Here is an 18,153-nt window from a genome sequence, read left to right as displayed (position 1 = left end):
TGTATTAAGTCAGAAAGAGGAAGCTTGAAATATGATTATACTGAATTACCTTCCAGAAGATGCAGATCCATTTGGGATCTCACCCAAGAAGATCAGTTACCAAAGAACCAAAGAAGTGTTTATTTTCTTTTACAAAGAAGAGAGATTTATTTTTATTTTTATTGCTGTTGTTACTGCTGTTGTTATTATTTCATGGCCCAGAAGGTCACCGGTCTGTTTTTGGTTTCAATAGCACTGATACTTCCTAACACATCATTTAATTATGGATTAGGTCCATGGTTTCCTGTTCCCCCCACTGTAGTGTAGGAATGTGGGACTCTTGGTCTATTATCTTCACTGTTGTTTCTCCATTATACAGAACACCGTATGGCACACAGTAGGTACTCAAAAAATACTGGTCAACAAATGAACACAATGAAATGCATTTCAGAGCATCTTTCATTTGAAGAGTAACCACAATAGATGCAAGGAGGTGTCTTGTCAGAAATGCAGTTAAACCTGATCTATTTCCTTTTCTTCTTCCCCCTTTCCTGATTGCTCTAGTAGATCTTTCACCAGATTGGAAAACACCTCCAAAAATCAAGGTTGAGCCACCCACCCAAGGCTGTGGGCTCAAAAGCATCCAGGGAATACTGACACCAAGCTGCTTTAAGGAACACTTCACTCGCATCAAGGAAACTGGCTTGCACACCTTTACCTGGGGCAGAATCTGTCTGCTGTACAGGACATTGCCACCCCAGTCATGAAGGGACTTGCATGACCATCAGAGCACAGGGGAACAAGTATGGGTGGATACACACCGTAAAATTCAAATTTACAAGGTGAGAAGAATGGAAGGTGTCAGTTTAAAATCCACATTTTTAAGATGGGAAAACTAAGATTCCAGAAAAGTCAAGTGGTTGTTCAAGTGCACAGTGTAGTTAGAGCCCAGACAGGAAAAGAAAGCAGATCCATACATACACATACATGCACAGTGTGCATGAGATTAACACATACACACTAAAGATACTCATTTTTTAAAAACTTGACAATAGTATATAATAAATTTTCCTTTGATTTTCTGTTCATTTGGGGGATTTAGGGAGGTGTAGGGGTGTGTGTGTGTGTGTGTGTGTGTGTGAGTGAGTATGGCAATGGGTAAGTGTTTGAACTCACACACACACACAAATAAATAAATAAATAAAAGTTAAAAGCTCATCCACAATTTGGATTCAGTTAATCTCACTAAGTTGCCACTTCTCCCCAATAACCTAGAATGCAAACTTCTCATTAATGATTCAAGAGTCTTAAAGACTTTCTGAGCTGTAAGAACCTTGAGATCATCAAGCCAGTTTTGTTTTTTTTTAAACAGGCTGAAAAAAACAGGCTGAGTGAAAAAAAAAAAAAAATTCAGCTCCCCAGGTTAAAAAGCCAGATAACTGTCAAGGGGAGGCCTTTGGGTCCCTTGGCTCACAGGCACACAGAGCATACACTCAGGATACTTCTTGGATCATCACACTAGCTAGAAAAACCACTGAAGAAAGCACCTCTCACACCATAACTTTTCCCCTGAGCAAGTGAATATGATTCTAATGAGAAAACAAGTAGAAAATGGGATCCATGTAAGGATATGGATACACACATATATGTACACACATATGTGCATGTTGTGTATGTGATGAACATACACTAAAGATGCTCATTTTTAAAATACTTGACAGTAGGTATATAATAAATTCACAGTGCTAGCAAGAAAATCAAAATATATTGCTAGTGGAAGTACAACTTGACATAACATTTTTAGAATGCTATCCATCAATATCTACAAGATAAAATACACATATTTTTTGACTCAGCAGTTCCTCTTCCAGGAATGTAGAAGTTTCTATAGAAAGAGCATTTTACAAATATGTGAATATATGAATAAAGGTATTTACTAAAACCCTGCTTGCAGAAAAAAAAGAAAAAGTATATATCCAGGAAATTCATCATTGGGGTTATGGCTGTATATATGGTGACAAACAAATAATGGAATTTTAAAAAATTTACAAATTTTATAAAATGAATTACTTGTACTATGAACTCTTTTTTTTTTTTGTGGGGGGAGGTACTGGGGATTGAACTCAGCAGCACTCAACCACTGAGCCCCATCCCCAGCCCTATTTCGTACTTTATTTAGAAACAAGGTCTCTCTGAATTACTTAGCACCTCAATTTTGCAGAGGCTGGCTTCGAATTCACAATCCTCCTGCCTCAGCCTCCCGAGTCACCGGGATTACAGGCATGTGCCACCGTGCCCGGCTGCTATAACCTTTTATAAGATGAATTATTACAGAGATGAAGGGATGTCCATCATGTATTAGTAAGAAAAGACAAATTGCACTACAAAGTGATGATTCAATACAATTTCTTACACAAACACTACACCTCTACAGCACTGTTAAATATGCACATCTATGTTGGTGGTAGAATGAGCATGGAAGAAAGATGGGAAGGCCTGTTAACACTGGGCAACTCAGGGAGATGAAAGAAAGGAAAAAGATGATTGATATTTTCTTTGTGTATCTTTTAATGTTTTCACCAATTACAGCACAAACCTGTTACTTTGAGAAAAAATTAAGCCAAAAAAAATGCTAAAAGTAAGAACAGAAGGAAATCCCCAATAGTCCTCCATCTCTTGTTTTAGCCTTCCTTCTTCCCTAATACACCCCATGGCAGTAGACCCGAGGAGGGCAGAAATTAAACAATGCATTAAGACAATCTTGAACTTGTTACTGTAAGTCATGGTCATCCTCTGAACAAGTGACTTTTCCCAACTAAATTGTTTTAGTCCTGATACAAGACCTGAGCAGATACAGGAAGTGACCTACTGAGCACAACACTAGCAAAAACTCTCCCCTGCACAGGAAGGGAAATCAGTCTCCTGTAGTGTCCTGTCTCCCGAAGGAACTTGTAAAGTATAAATAGATCATGAAAGACCCACTGCTCATAAAAGTAAGTAGACAGAAGCTAACTCTGAGAGGCAGGCCTTCTGGGGCACCTGAACCAGTCACTTGGAAAGTTGGTCTTATTCCCAACAGTCCCTGACTCCAAGTTCCTGAATGACAAGTGACAAAACCAAGAGAGCAGAAGTCCTAGCTGTGACAGTGATGACCCCGGGGCTTCAACAATGATAAAACTGCATCACCTGGAGCACTACCTGGGCAAATCCTTCTGGGCTAGCACCCCAAAAGAACTGTCACTATCAATGTTAACACTCCAAGAGAACGGTCCACATGGATACACAGAACTTTCTTTGTATAGGGACAGTTCAGCCCTCTGATCCACCCTGGATTCTCTGTTTCTGTCACAATTCAGGAACCAGTAAAGAGATGGCAGAAGAGATTGACTTACCCAGCCAGCTTCTGTTTAAGTACACAGACACAAACACAGGAGGGACCGTGAAGAAATCTACCACAGAGTTCACTTCCAGCCAGAACCACAGCTTATCATTGGCTGCAATAAACTGGTGGGGGAAAGAAGAAATAAGAGAGAGAAAAAAAATAAGAAGCACAGTGCTGGCATTCAATCTGTATTCTTTGACTAACGGGCAAATTTGTGGGTTTCTGAAGGGAGAAGTTATAGTCTTCTCTTACGTCCTACACCAATCATGTACAATTTTGTCAGATACACTGTCTCTTCTGGAGAGTGACAGTGCACTGTGCTAGCCTTGGAGAAAGATCAAACAATATGTTTTTGTATGGTTTCCAACAGCTTCATAGGGAAGGTTGAATAATCTCACCTTCATTAGACTCTCTATTATAAATATAATTGTAAAGACCATGTGCATGCACACACTCATACATTTCTTTAATTCAGATTTGTATAGAACCCTTCATCAGCAGTAACATGCTAGATATCATTCTAAGAGCCAAAGGTTGTTTTTTTCTCTATTTAATTTTTGAGAGAACAGAGGAATGAGAAACCAATGAGTCAGTGGAGATGCCATTGTCATTTCAATCTCCATTATCCCCTTGAAACAAAATTAACATGTTTTCCAGAAAATGCTTAGCTAAGGAAAGGGCTCTCTCACAACCTGAAAATCAGAATGCACATATGTTATCTATAATGGAAACCCTGGGCTTCCCCTTCCCTGTGAGAGTAGATGCCAAGGAGGGATGTTGTTAAACTTACCCGCAAGCCAAAGTAGAGAAGGAAGAACACGTTGAAAGCCATGTCGATCTGCAATGTGAAATCTTTGTAGAAATTCTGGCAGGATTCTATTGGGCTATTAAACAGGAAGAAGAAAAAGCAAGAAGTAAATGAAAAACATCATCACATTTCCCACAACCCTGAGAAGTGGTAGTGAAAGGGGTAGAGGACAAAATGAAGGTTAATTAAATAAAACATTTGGTCTTTCTACCCCTCGTGATCATGAAGCAAGCATTGCCAAGGGGTTTCCATTCAACCAGTCAGTGTATCATTTTTATTTGCTTTGGGGGATTTTTTTTTTTGGTAAATTTATATCCACATGTTTATTTATTTATTTTTTAATCATCATTCAACAGTTGAACTACGTATCTAAAGAGGAGATCATGCAGACATCTTGGAGGAAGGACAAGCAGGAGTGACCACCAAATTCCTTGATTTTATATTAACCCTTAAAGAACTGACTTCCTTATTTTAGAGGACAGATATGAAGGCTAAAAATCAGACCCTCACACCCTCCAACACAATGGAAATAGAGACCTTTTTTTTATTATTATTAAACATGGTGGCTGTGTTTTGGATCTTGGAAATGCCTAGTGAATTAATAGATAAAGAACCCAGGAGCATCTCAAGTAAAGCTGTGGTGGAGAAGATCCTGGTTAACTTTCCAGTGAGACAAAGTATAGACTTTCTGTGCAGCACTCTGATCTGGGGAAGGAAGCATTGCCCAACCGGGAAAAAGTCAAGAACATTAAACCCCATCATTGAAGCAGTACTCTAAGGGTTAATTTTCATTTATTTATTTATTTATTTATTTATTTATTTATTTATTTTTGGCATGCAGGTTAATTGGCTTTGTGTGTGTGTCAAGCAGCCAATGCGCACCCCAGCACACTCTACTTGGCTCAAGAGTAGGCATTTCAAAAGGGTACGACTATACAAACTGGTACATGGCTTCTGTGTGCTTTCCCAGTGTGAAAACAGCCCCAAGGTCTGGGCTGGGTGGGAAGCAGGAAAGCCTCATAAACGTCTTAAAGCTGTGAATGAAAATTCATAGTCTGCTGTTATCACTAAGCAAATGGGAACACCCAGGCCAGAACACAAAGAGGGTAAGGTGCGGGAAGGGAGAAGGAGTACAGGTGAAAAAAAATAATTTCCCCAGAGGGGAAGCCACATGGACCTCTTGCTCCAGAAGAGAGCTAGCTTGAGAAGATGAAGGATTTCCGAGGATCAGCACCTTGGAAATCCTTGTACGCAATACCAGTTAGTATAGTTGTACTTCTGTGAGGATGATGCTTGGCTGTTTAACAGGCAGGAGTCTGTGCAGTTGGAATGCGGACCCCCTTAGATCCCTGGGATGTCAGTCTATGGGAATCATCGATCATGTGACATGCACTGGATTCCTCCATTCCTCATCTTGGTTACAAGTCAAACATGCCCTTTGCCATCTCCCAAACCACAAATATGTGGTACAACTTCCAGACAAGCATCAAGAGTCACCTACATGTGCATTTACAAACTAAGCGGACTGAACAAAAACAACACTGAACAGTTCCTTCACAAAGGAATTGACAACTGCCAGGCCTAGAGTTAATAAGGGACAATTCTGCAATTCTCGGGCCATTAGTGGTATTTTGTTTTGTTTCAAGAACAAAACCCACAAGGTGAACAGGTGTTAGACTTCCTAGGCATCATAGTTGCAATGATAAGAAATACATAAAGTTGACCAAAAATACACTACAGATTCCAAGGGTTGACAGAACAGAGCATGTCTGTGCTTTGGAAGCTACTGGCAGGATGTGCTAGTGAAGAATAAATGGTGTGTGTGTGTGTGTGAGAAGCAAGTGAGCAGGTATAGGGAAATCTGTACCAAATATGCACTGATGTTTTCTTCTGTGCTACCAGGGACTTGGTTCATGCATCAGAAATTTGTATTCATCCAAAATGATGTCCCCACAGTCAAGGGAACAGAGAAAAAGCTTTCATTCACAAGTATATCATGGATAACTCACTATTATGGCACCACTGTTGCCCTCACAATAATTCTTGGTGGCATCTTGGGGGAGTCTCGTGAGTTCCCTAGCTCCTATTCATTCCATGCCTCTGTGGTTAATTTGATGGTATCTTTGAAGTACATCTGGTTGGAAAAATATTTGATAGGCTGTGGTGGGGAGTGGAATAGTGGGTGGAGACATGACAGCTTAGTATCATTGAGGGTATTTTGGTTGAACATAAACAGAAATAGATATTCAGAAAAAGCATGAGCAATCAGGCTGCAGCAACTGCTTTCCGATGCTCCTGGCCTTCCTGGTCATTTCCATTGTTTCCTTCTATAATATTGCTCTTACCCAAAAGCAATAAAGAAAAGATTTAAAGCTAGAGGATACCATATTGGAAAACATACCTCAACAACACCCCTGATTTGCAGAAAACAATCTAAATCCATAACTGAACTTCACTCTAGTCCTTCTTTCAAAAAAATCAGTACTGATTTCATCATCATCTCATGATTATTCTACAGGTCCTAGACTTTGAGCTGAAACAATGAAAGAAGTAAATTTTGCAGCTCCTATGAGCCAATTCCTCTGGCTGAAACCAGGTAACATGAACACGCCCTGACAGATGAACAGGGGATAGCAAGCTGTGGGAACTCTCAGACCAAACAGAGACAGGTCCTGGGACCCAGTAGGACCACAGTGATCAGGGAGTATATTTTATATCCCTTTTTAGTTATTTCCTGCTTGCCTTGAGAGCCCCAGGAGAAGTAGCCTGCCTGTTTTTTTAAGTGGCAACAGAACTGTTCATCAGGGTCCCCTCTGAGATAAATCTTCCAAGTGCCTATAGTTATGAAATCACACAATCGGGGACCACAGAATGGAGACTCCAAAACTCCATTATTTCATCCCCCAAATGGAAACAACCCATGGAGAAGTTCATGATCTTTTAAGAGAATACATCATCTAACAACCAAAGGGTGGCCAGCCAGGATTTATTTTTCTCCCCAAGAGACTTTATCATCATAATTAATATTCATTGAAGAAGGAGAATGAAATGTAATCTCCTCTTCCTCCTTTTGTAAAGAGAGTTTCCTTGCTAGATACACAGAAATTTCAAGAACTAGCAAAGAAATCGTGTTGTTACTTAAAACTACAAAAGAAAGTGACCCTGGGTCACACAGTTAAATTCATATTGACATTGTGATGATGCATACCTACCCCAGAAAAGGCTTTAGGTGGGCATATGTTGCCAATAGGAAAAAAAAGTGGAGTTTTTAGAACAGAAAGAAAGATACTAGTTCTGACTCTGGTAGTAGAAAACAAGGTCAACCTAACTCATCCTTGATTAACCAATGATTTGATAATGAAAGGACCCACCAGACTTGGTAGCTGATGGGTTACTCACTTCTAGGCTTCAGAGGCAACAGGAGAACATAAAAAATACTAGTCCAAGTCACCCCACCCCAACTCAGAGATTCTGATGAAGCTGGGTGGAAGCATGGCCTGAGTACCTAGTTTTTAAAGCTCTCTGTGTATGACACTAAAACCTAAAGCAAATTTAGTATTTTGACCAAGACTCTGGGGCTTGGTCAAAAGAATCTTATTGAAGAGCTGCTTCAAATGGGGCATGTGCACAGTATAAGATACAGGCTGAAACCCAAGCTCCCATTTCCTTTTGGCCATCAAGTAAGTCTACCCTCTGCATGTAAAAGTGTCCACAGAAGAAAATGAGACTCACCCAATGAATCTCTGTCTCTTCATCTAATTAATTGTACAATCCCCAGTGCAGATCTTTGAGCAGGAAGATCCAACAGACAGATCTTCAAGAAAATTGACTTCAGAACTCATTTTTCCAAAGCACAAAGCAAGCAAGGGCTAACAGGTTTTCTTTCAAAGGGCTGAAAAGGCCAAGTACAAAATTTCACGGCTAACAATAGTTCCTTGGACACTTGTATCATCTCCAGGAAGGCAGTGTGGCTGGCCTTTCTCAACTCTCTACAATGTCCTCCCTCCTGCTCCTAAGGCCTGCTCTTCTACTTGCTGAGTCTGGTTACTCAACCCTGAGAAGCTATTTCTCCAGGACAAGTGGTTCTCAAGCTCTGCCATGCACTTGGGGGGACTTGTTAAAATTTGTGCCCTGCCCCCCATCAGAGTTTCTGATTTAGTAGGTCTGGGATGGGGGTCTAAGGATAAATGATGCCAATGCTGTTTATGTGTGGACCCCACTTTGAGAACCACAGCTCCCAAAGTATTTTCTTGAAACTTCCCACTAATTACAGGTGTCACTACTCAAGAAGATCCCCATTTAGACCCGAACGGAGATGATTAAGAGTCTGAGCCCGCCCCCAGATAACCAGCTGCATAGCACTTAACTAATTGCTGAGATCAAGGGGTTGAGCAGATATTTTCAGTTTCAGATGTGAGCAAGGGGAAAAAAAAATTAAAGAGATACAGGGAAGTAATTACAACGCCACCGAGCAAGCTTCACCAGTGGACATTCCAATTAACAATCAGAGAGAGCCTGCTGAGCACATTTGCAGTTTCAGATTAAAAGGAAAAATAGTGAAGTATAGATGGGGAGGGGTTATGGGAGCTCGTGGTTTATAAGGGATAAAGAAATGATAAGCAGCTTAGGAACACAAGGACAACAGACATTCGAGATGATTTACTAGGGAAGGGCCTGGCTGAGGAACAAAACAGCACTTTGTGAAATAATTTCCAATATTTAAATTCTCCTCACTCTTGTGGCTGTTCCCTTTTTTAATTGAATAGGGCCCTCTCAATTCCCACCAGGATTATGGACCACCAGAGCTCGGGCCCAGGCACCACTGCAGACATAAATCAACTCAATACATTTAATGGTGCCAGTCTCTTCTTCTTGTCTCATCTCCGCAATGTGGCCAGATTAATTTAATTAAAAGATGACATTTATCCAGCGTCATGGCTCCCTTCTGTCTCATACATCAACTCTAAGTCTGGCTGTGAAGAACCTCCAAAAGCCACCCTTACCCTACATCACCCCTTTTATTTTCCACTGTGCTTCTTTACAAATCCTTTGCTACCACGAGTTGGTGCCTTTGTTCCTTTATGAATGTGACCCACTATTCCCAATTCTAAATCTATGCTTTTGCTGTGGCCTCTTCAAATACTCTTCTTTGTGTTCAAACCTCAGGCAGCCTTCAAGGCCCAACCCAAAGGCTCCACTCAGCAAATGATTTGTGCCCTTACTGATGTCTCTGGTCTCTGAATTTCTCTAGTTCAGAATTCTAAACTGCCTCATTCCATTCATAGTCAAGTCTTGTTTCATTCAATATAATCATACCTGGCAATTGTATAGCATTTACACATACAATTGCATTTGGTCCTCAGACACGGAAAAATAATGCAATATGTCAAAATGCATTCACTGTCATGTATAATTAATTAGAACAAATTTTTTTAAATGGCAAAATAAAACATATTTTGTTAAAAATCTTCATTTAACAGACAGAAGGCTCAGATACCTACTCAAGATCAGGTAGTTAAGTGGTAGAGCCAGGATAGAGACCCAGCCGCCTTACCACCATACCACATTCACTTTCCAGATGGACTGCAGCATTCTTGGAGAGGAACAAGAAATATAAAACATGGTGGCTACTATGTACAGAGTCTCACATGAAGCTCATGTAAAATGAGGGACTGGGCAGAGGAGGTCAAATAACCCTAGAAAAATTCCATGCATTTGTGGAACAATCTGGGAAAATTCAGAAGAAGTTGACCTATACAACTTGTATCTAACCTTTGTAAACACAATCATGTAAGACATGAATAACCCCCAGGAAGTCCTTGCTGAAACCTTGTGTGATGGTGGAATCATGAAGACTGATCCCATATGCTGAAGAATGTTCTCTGCTTATGTAGGAATAATTTCTAGTTATCCATCCACTTCAAGATGGATGACCCTTCAAGGGTTCCAATTTTCCCTCGCTCTCTCTTATTCTAGGAGAACAAGAATGACCATGGTGACAGTTGAGAATATTTAAATCTTTTGAACACTCTGAATTATGGACTTAGACAATAAACTTTGCATTCCATTCCATCCAATCAAAATAAAAAGAAAAGATGACATCATATAGACATGGATTCTGTGGAACTTACCTAGAGTCAAGAGGGAGTAGATCTAACTGCTCTGAAGTCTTTCTAGCAAGGTCTCCATATACTGGATAAAGTAAATTGCCTCAGTTTTCTTGCCTACTAAATAGGACCCACAGTACCTAGATATCCTGAATATTATAAGACTGGTTTTAAAAGGGAGGCAAGTTTTTGCAATGCAAAGTGTAAATCACTGTTATTACTTATATCATTTTAGGTCTCAGAAAAATGTCTTGCAAGCTAATAATGATAATGGATTTAGTGTGAGTGACAAAATACTAATTAATCATTGAGGAAGAATCTTCATATAGAACCTTGTCTCCTAAACTGGCACCCCAGGACTGCTCAGGTCCTAAATGGAGTTGAAAGCTTTGAATCTTTCCTCAGTATCTGCATTTTAATTACCTTGTCAGATCTATGTACTTAAGAGTTTATCTTTCCAATACTGTTCTTTTAGTGTTTACATTGGGTGGGACGTATATTCAGTAAGTTGTGAAGTTTTTATCAGTTTTACCAAACAGAATCAAGCCTCTTCTGTTGACTAACATTATGACTTTATTACAAGCCATTTTGAGATATTGCCTTCTAAGCCACTATCTATGATAGGTGGGACTGTGTTCAATGATTAATCAATACTAATGATAATTATATCAAAATGGGCTTATTGTTTAGTCTTAAAACACTTTTCTTAGACATGGAAATGGCTCTAATTGAATAGAAAACACTTTCTGTTACTCTATAGTATTGATCTATCATGATCCCAAGACTACTGTTTAAATGGCTTTGTTGGGAAGTCCTCAGTTATAGTGTTTATCAATAAGTCTATTAATCTTTATAACAGCAGCTTCTGATTATGGCCTGCGCTTAAATGATGAGATGTGATCCAACAGCCATATGCATACGCATCATTAGAACTGTTTTGAAATGATCTGGAGCCTATGAAGAGATGGTATAGAAACTCTTAAGACTCTTCAGAATTCAATGTGCTCTGTAATCTTGAGCTCTGTGTAATGTGGAGAACCCTGGAATACGGATAGCAGTAGACTTCAGAAGAGTTGTGTGGCGCGGGTTGTCTACCTTAGTAATTAGTCCTAAGAATGAAGCATTCTTCTAGGAGACAAAGAAAATGACAGAGATTGGTAATGGAGAGAACAAAACATGTCAGTTCCTTACACATTGGTTTTCTCAATGAAGCACACAGATGATTTGTTTTCACAAAACTCAGGTGGTGAGATCCCTGTCACTTTATTATGGAGATTTTCCAAATTTTCTTTCAAGACGATTTCAATGTCTTATCTGTAGTTTGATCCCCTTTCTTGTCTCGATTATATATCTTTTTTACCTACCTAAATGCACCTAAAAAAGCAGAATGTGGGCATTACAAGTCAAACTCAGCAGTCAGCAGTTGGAGAGTTTTGGAGTTCGATGGATGAATTAAAATCCCAGCTCTAAAGCTTAGTACTTACATTATCTTGGGCAAATAATTTGACCTCTCCAAGCATTGGTTTTCTCATCTATAAACTGGGGATAAGGATATAAATTTAAAAGACTGCTATAAGAATGAGATCAGATGACTGAGCATTCAATAAACGACAGCTGGTTTAAAAACTAAGGTGGTAACAATAGAGATAACAGTTTGTAGAAAATGCCCCCCAAAGGCAATGATCCAAATGAATTGAAATTGATAGAATCAATTATTTCTGTAGTTTATTTTTCCACTTATCTGCCTTATTGTATTCTTATCAGGTATCCCAGTGTAATTCAAATACCCAACGGGATGTATAATAAGCTCTTGTTTGGAGATTTCACTAACATCTATATGATTCTATGTACTAGAGTATTAGTTTTAGATAATACTGAAGAAGAAACACAAGGAAAATTATATTTCCATTGAAGGCAGCCACACAGTGTCATAAATGCTAAATAATTAACTAAGATTTCTTGACAGAGAAAACCATGAGTCATTTTAATGAGTGGCCATAGGAGCTAGAGCATTTTTCTCCCAGGTCTTTAGGGAGGAAAGAGCTTCATTTGCCTCACTGGCTTAATGTGGATCTGGAGGAGAGGCAAAGGGATGAACCAGTCATACATCTTCTAACTATCCCTTCCAATTCTACTTCCATAATTTGTATTTCTTCACTGTCGGAATCTTGGAATGATGTCCAAGACAACCTACCCACTAATGCTTATTTTCTCTAGCTTGTCTACAGACTACAATTATTTCAATCACAGTTGTTACCAGTGTAGAATTAGTGTTAATTTTTGCCAGCAACTTTTATGTAATAAATCAGTTAAGCTATTACATAAAATAGAGTCTTGCCAAACAAGTGCTGCTTGATGTAGTTTTCACTAAATTGTTGGAGGAATCACAATCGATTGTCTTTACCCATTTCCCTACCTCCACTGATTCTCGCCACTTTCTCTTTAGTAAACTCTTTTAGCTAGTAGGAAGAAGGGATGGAGTAGATGGTTCAAATAGTACTAAATGCATATGCACTCAGAAACAGATGGAAAGTTCTTTAAGGGTGGGGTCAGGGAGTCATGTATAGGTATGGGCCGTACATGTGGGTAGGTACACACACATAATCACACATGCCCATGGACCTGCAACACAAGGCTACGCTTTTGATCCAATCCAATCCCGTCCTGGGTCCATCCACAAAATGGGTCAGCTTGAGTGAGGTGACTAGAGATGGGGAAAAGAGAGGACAGAGAAGGGGTCTCAAGACCTGTGGACCCAGGCACAAAGCCTGGCATCTGGTGAGGGTTTGCCCTGATATCGAGAGCTACACACCTCTAGCCTGTAAAAGCTTAGACCTAGGCCACAATAGAAGGTTCACCCAACCCCTACCTTCTGCCTTTGCTGGCTTTTTTCTGGATACTAAACATTGTCACACATGTGTTAAGAGGCTCATAGACAATCATCTCTAACCAGTAATAACCAACAGTGAGCACTTAGACATTGGGGGGCAAGGGCTCAGTATCTCCCTTTGTGAAGGATATAGCCTGGCACAGCTTCAAGGAACCTGGGTATTCAGGCTTCTCAAATAATTTGTCATAGTGGCTTGAGAATGACAGAGGCTCCTAAGGAAAAGCATAAGCCCTCTACTTGCCAGAGGCTGGCTGTCAGGGCCAGGTAGAGCAGGAGGGTGCAGTTCTCACCATATAAAGCTTTCAAGACCCTGTGGGACTTTCTTCAAGCTATTTTTGGATACAGGTATCAAAATTCTTCTGTCTGAGCTTTTGTCTCCATCTGTTTGTCTCAGACTCCGAGTGTTTCCTGGTCATTTCATTAGCTATGTCCTCTGCTCCCTGCCCTTGTCCTCCTCCCTGCCCTGGACATACTCCGGATACACTTAGACAGCCTGACCTTGGCTTTACCACCTTGCTTCTGGTCTAATGCAAGGACTCAGAGTGGGGAAGTGAAAATTACCAACTGCACAAGCCAATCTAGCATGTTCAGGGTCCCAGACTGGCAAGTCTAAACAGACAGGGGCTGAATGAGACAGATTCCTTTCCATTCTCCTCTGTGGACTCCAACCTTCAGCCCAAAGCCTACAAGACCTATAGCAATTGTAACCTGATACACCTCCATCACATCTACACTGGAAAAGTCTGTCCAAGGTCTATATTAACAGTCCTGCTGGGGAAGACCTGCCTGGTATTGACTTAAGGAAGCCCGAGAGCATCCAGAAAAGAAAACAGTTATGTAAAGAAAGAGTTGTTCCATTTATCCGCTGCTTCACTTTGAAGAATACAAAACAATGCCACATAACATATATATTCAGCACGAGGACACCGGCGTGTTCAAATTCACATGTTAATTCATATGGGATATGTGATGTTGATAGAAAATCATGCTCACTTTGTTTCTGACATCCTTAGTTTGGTGTGTTTGGTGGGTTGTTGTTTTTGAGAACTTTGTAAAAGAAGACACAGGGAAAGATCTGGCACAAATCTGAAATTCAACCTAGAAAACAATTATACCTCCATTGCACAAGGAAACAAAATAGCTTGTCTTAGCTCCGTCTTTGGCTGACAGCTAAGGCATGATCGTTTTGTAAGTATTCCTATTTAGGAGTTTTTTGGAGAGAGCAGCAGCCTCACAGCCAAAAAGCAGATTCTGAGATGCTGCTGATTGCTAGTCATGAGTATGCTGAGGATGGGGCGGGAGTCATTTCTTAGGAATGTCATAAAGCAACCTGGGCATCAGAGACCAGCCCCACCACAGGAATCAGTCATGGTGAGTAGTCGAAAACCAGCTGCCCTTGTGTGGGGAAAATGGCATGGCTCATTAAGCCCTATGGTTAGACAATCATATCTTCAAATGTACCTTCTTCTAATTTATTTCTTTCCTGCTTCATAAAAATAACTTTAAGCTCCTGGAAAATTTATTTTCCTTCCTTTTTTCTTTCTTTCTTTTTTGGTGTGGGTGTGTGTGTGTGTGTGTGTACGTTTCTGATTAGTAAGGAAACCATTTATTTATCAAATGTCATTGTGTCCCTCTCATGCCCCCCAAATAACAACTCTTTCCACCACATCACTGGTGTCTATTTAACTTTTGAATTCAAATTTAGAAAGGAATAATATTGTGAATTACATGCTCACTGGGGCGAAGTTTCTTTTCCTGGCTTTCTCCTGCAGTTCCTCTTTGATTCTATTGCCATATCTTTGATTCTTCTCCAGGGTTGTTTTCCCCATCGCTGAAAAACATCTCTGTGAGGGACCTAGGACACCCCTAGGGAGCTGATTTCTTAGGGTTTTCTCCTTGGTCTCTGTGAATGGATCCACTTATCCTCACTCTCTGGGCTTAAGCAATCCTTTCACTGTATCAGCAAGTGCTGAGATTTTTTCTGAGAAATAGGAATGTGTCTCTTTTCTGAAGAACCTCACAAAGAGAATCAGAAGTTTCCTTCACCAAGCTCCCAGTGAAAGCTCTCTGCTAGAGCAAGAGTATTTCAACACACAGGTCAGAATCACCCGCCTGCAGAGGTCTGGGCTATAATTTCATCCAAACTCGTTGCAGAAATGATCCCACTCAAAGAACCTCTTTACTGGTTACTGAAAAAAAAAAACATGTTAGGAAATTCTAAGCAGAACCTACTTCAATAGCATGTGTTTAATGGAATAGGGGGAAAGAGTGTAGGAAGAGTTCAAAGTTACCAAGCCCTCCAGATATGAGGAAATCACAATTCATATAGAAAAAATAAGGCAACTTCTGCTTTGTTTGACTCTGAATGCTTAAGGGTAAAATTGTAGTCTAAGGGCCTCTGACAAGGTAGTGCCATCAGGAATCCTCATTCTCACTCCAGGATTATTGGAGCTAGATAATGCCCCATCTCCCTTTTTGTCTCAATTTACAGTCAAGGTGGGTCTATAATGTAAAATATTTACTGTCAATAACAAAAAAGTCCAGCGAGAAAACAGAAACTGACAATTACTTTTATAAAGGTCCATTATGAGAACACAAGGAAGAAAGAAAAAAACATACATATATTAAAGAGGAAAGCACTCTTAAAGAAAGTCATTAATCATGAAAAGTACAAAAAAGAAAGTACATACATATATATTTCACCAAGCAGGGGAAATGATTGGAATTAACGAATCAATAATGCTGAAGGCAGTGCAACATGCTTCAATGAATAGAATATTCCTTTATAGTACGACCATTGTAGGTTTGTAAAGTTGAATTGATGGCGTTCCTAAACACAATAAATGATGAGAAAGGCAAATGATTGTATTTTATGGGGCATTTAGCTTAAGAGGTATTTTTTAAAAGTCTGTATGTTTATTATATCTGAGCAAAATCAAACTAGGCAACATTGTTCAGAAAGATATAAAAAGGTTTTGGGATGCTGGTCACTTCTAGCACATCCACGTAGAGTTGGGAATGCACAAGACTGATCGTCAGGGAAGTTGCTACTTGGAGAACTACCCTAGCTTCTAAATTCCTTGTCAATAGCCATTCCTAAGCACTAGCCTGACAATAGATTTATTTCTCTCTTTCCCAATGTTCTAGGCTTGAATTTTCAAGGGACAGAGTGACTATTCAGGAAGATCAGCAAATGGGTCCACAAGGATGTCCGAGGAGAACCCTACAGTCCAGTGCTTCAGTGTATTGGAATGCTCGCCGCTTTGATTCCATGCATACGGTCCAGTGCTTACTACATTCAGGGCCACGGGGGAAGCAGGTCACATGCATGGGCAGTGCAAGGAAAGAGTCTGGTTAACCTGGAGGTGATAACCAAAAGGGTGAGGTTGCATCATGCAATGAAATCACAGCTTGGCCTTAGCTGCCATGCAGAGAAGACCTACATCAAAGAGTCTGCGGTGCGGCTCCTGGGTAAGAGTCGATATGAGAGAGGTGAGTTACTTCAGCAATGAAAGACACGGGCAGAAACATGTTCAAACCACTATAAACAGAACACCAGAACACCGTACAGAGCACTGGCATCACACGCGCCAAAGAGGCAGCTTTGGGGACAGGAAGGGAGAGACAGGGAAGGGCGGGGAGGATAGAACTGGTCGTTACTCTGATGAGATGGTTTCCCTGGCCATTCTTTCATATGCATTTATCTTTATATTTATAGTGTATTTTGCTTCAACAAATAACCTCATGAGAGTCTTTAACATCAACCATAATTGTTAAGATGTTTTGAAAATTCAGGAGGAGCAAAGCATCGGTTACATAAAGATACACACCATGGTTTCCTGTAGTGACAGTCATTACAGAAGCAGTGCTGAGGCTGGTCAGATAAATAAGAAAAAGTTAAGTACCAACATCCTTAACACTTTGGTTTACAGAGCTCATGAGGACTCTTGGGGATGGCATGATGTTGAAGGGACCCAATGGTCACAGAAGCCCAGGTGATGCAAGGTAGTTTACTCTAGACAGCGGCACTCCCAGAAGCCACTTCTGACCTTGAATTTAAACCCACTCCCATGTGAAACCATCTTCTCTTGTCTCCATATTCATGACAGGTCAAATAGCAAGTTCACCCCATGCACACTGACCATTCACTGGACCTTAGATACAAGTGAGATTCCCAAATGTATTTATTTTTAAACAAAGTTAAATCAATTTAAAATTGATTGATCAACCAAAAAATAAAATAAAAACATAAGATTCTTCTTAAAAGAATAATACCACTGATTCAGCAGGGCCTTCAAGCTCCCCTCTGATGTCAAGGTGTCCTTAGATATCAGTGAAGTACTTCCCTATAAACTGCCTGTTTTCTTTTTTTCCTGTACCTTCTCCCCTGTGTGATGTCAGAAACTTTGAATGCAACTCAGAGAATGGTGTGATCTAACCTTAACTTGCAATGCCTTCCCCCTGGTTCTGACTGTAAATAGTGGAGGCAAAACCGAGCCTCATGTTTATCAATTACTCCTAAAATGTTCTCCTGGAGTTCAGCCTTCCCATTCCCTGTACAAAAGATGGCAGCCTCCATAGGGAATTTGGGCCCAGTGTGAACAAGCAATGCACCCTCATCTCAACCTTTTACACTGTGACCCTAACACCTGCCAGGACATGAGCACCACAGGACATGCAGACAACATGGGTAGACATGAAGCAGGATTCCTCCCGGCTCCACCTCCCTGACTCCTCAACATGCAGTTGTGCCCACTCGATCAATTTCTTCCCTCTTATGGATTAAAATCTTAGACTTAAGTTGAGTAACATATTTTCATAAGGAATATAGATGTGAATATAAATATACTTTTATACTATATGAATATGCTATACTGGGCTGAGGGTACAGCACTTGCCTAGCATGTGTGAGGTCCTGGGTTCAATCCCCATAATACCCACCCACCCCCCAAAAAAAGAGAGAGAGAAAAATACAAATAAGCTGTAT

General features: G+C 40.2%; 1 protein-coding gene across 4 annotated transcripts in view; it reads right to left on the bottom strand.

Moving 5' to 3' along the window:
* Positions 1–18,153, bottom strand: part of Kcnma1 (potassium calcium-activated channel subfamily M alpha 1) — a 706,297-nt gene that overhangs the window by 284,858 nt on the left and 403,286 nt on the right. For all 4 annotated transcript variants that reach the window (XM_027931402.3, XM_027931380.3, XM_027931382.3 and 1 more), the window contains exons 4-5: positions 4,152–4,245; positions 3,372–3,483 (exon numbers count right to left, since the gene is read on the bottom strand). In XM_027931402.3, coding sequence (XP_027787203.3) covers positions 3,372–3,483; positions 4,152–4,245 — 206 coding nt within the window. The remainder of the gene's footprint in view (positions 1–3,371; positions 3,484–4,151; positions 4,246–18,153) is intronic.

Source organism: Marmota flaviventris, chromosome 4, assembly GCF_047511675.1.
Source record: "Marmota flaviventris isolate mMarFla1 chromosome 4, mMarFla1.hap1, whole genome shotgun sequence".
NCBI classification, from domain to species: domain Eukaryota; kingdom Metazoa; phylum Chordata; class Mammalia; order Rodentia; family Sciuridae; genus Marmota; species Marmota flaviventris.
The sequence above is the reverse complement of the archived record's forward strand: the minus strand, read 5'-3'. Positions and strand labels throughout refer to the sequence as shown.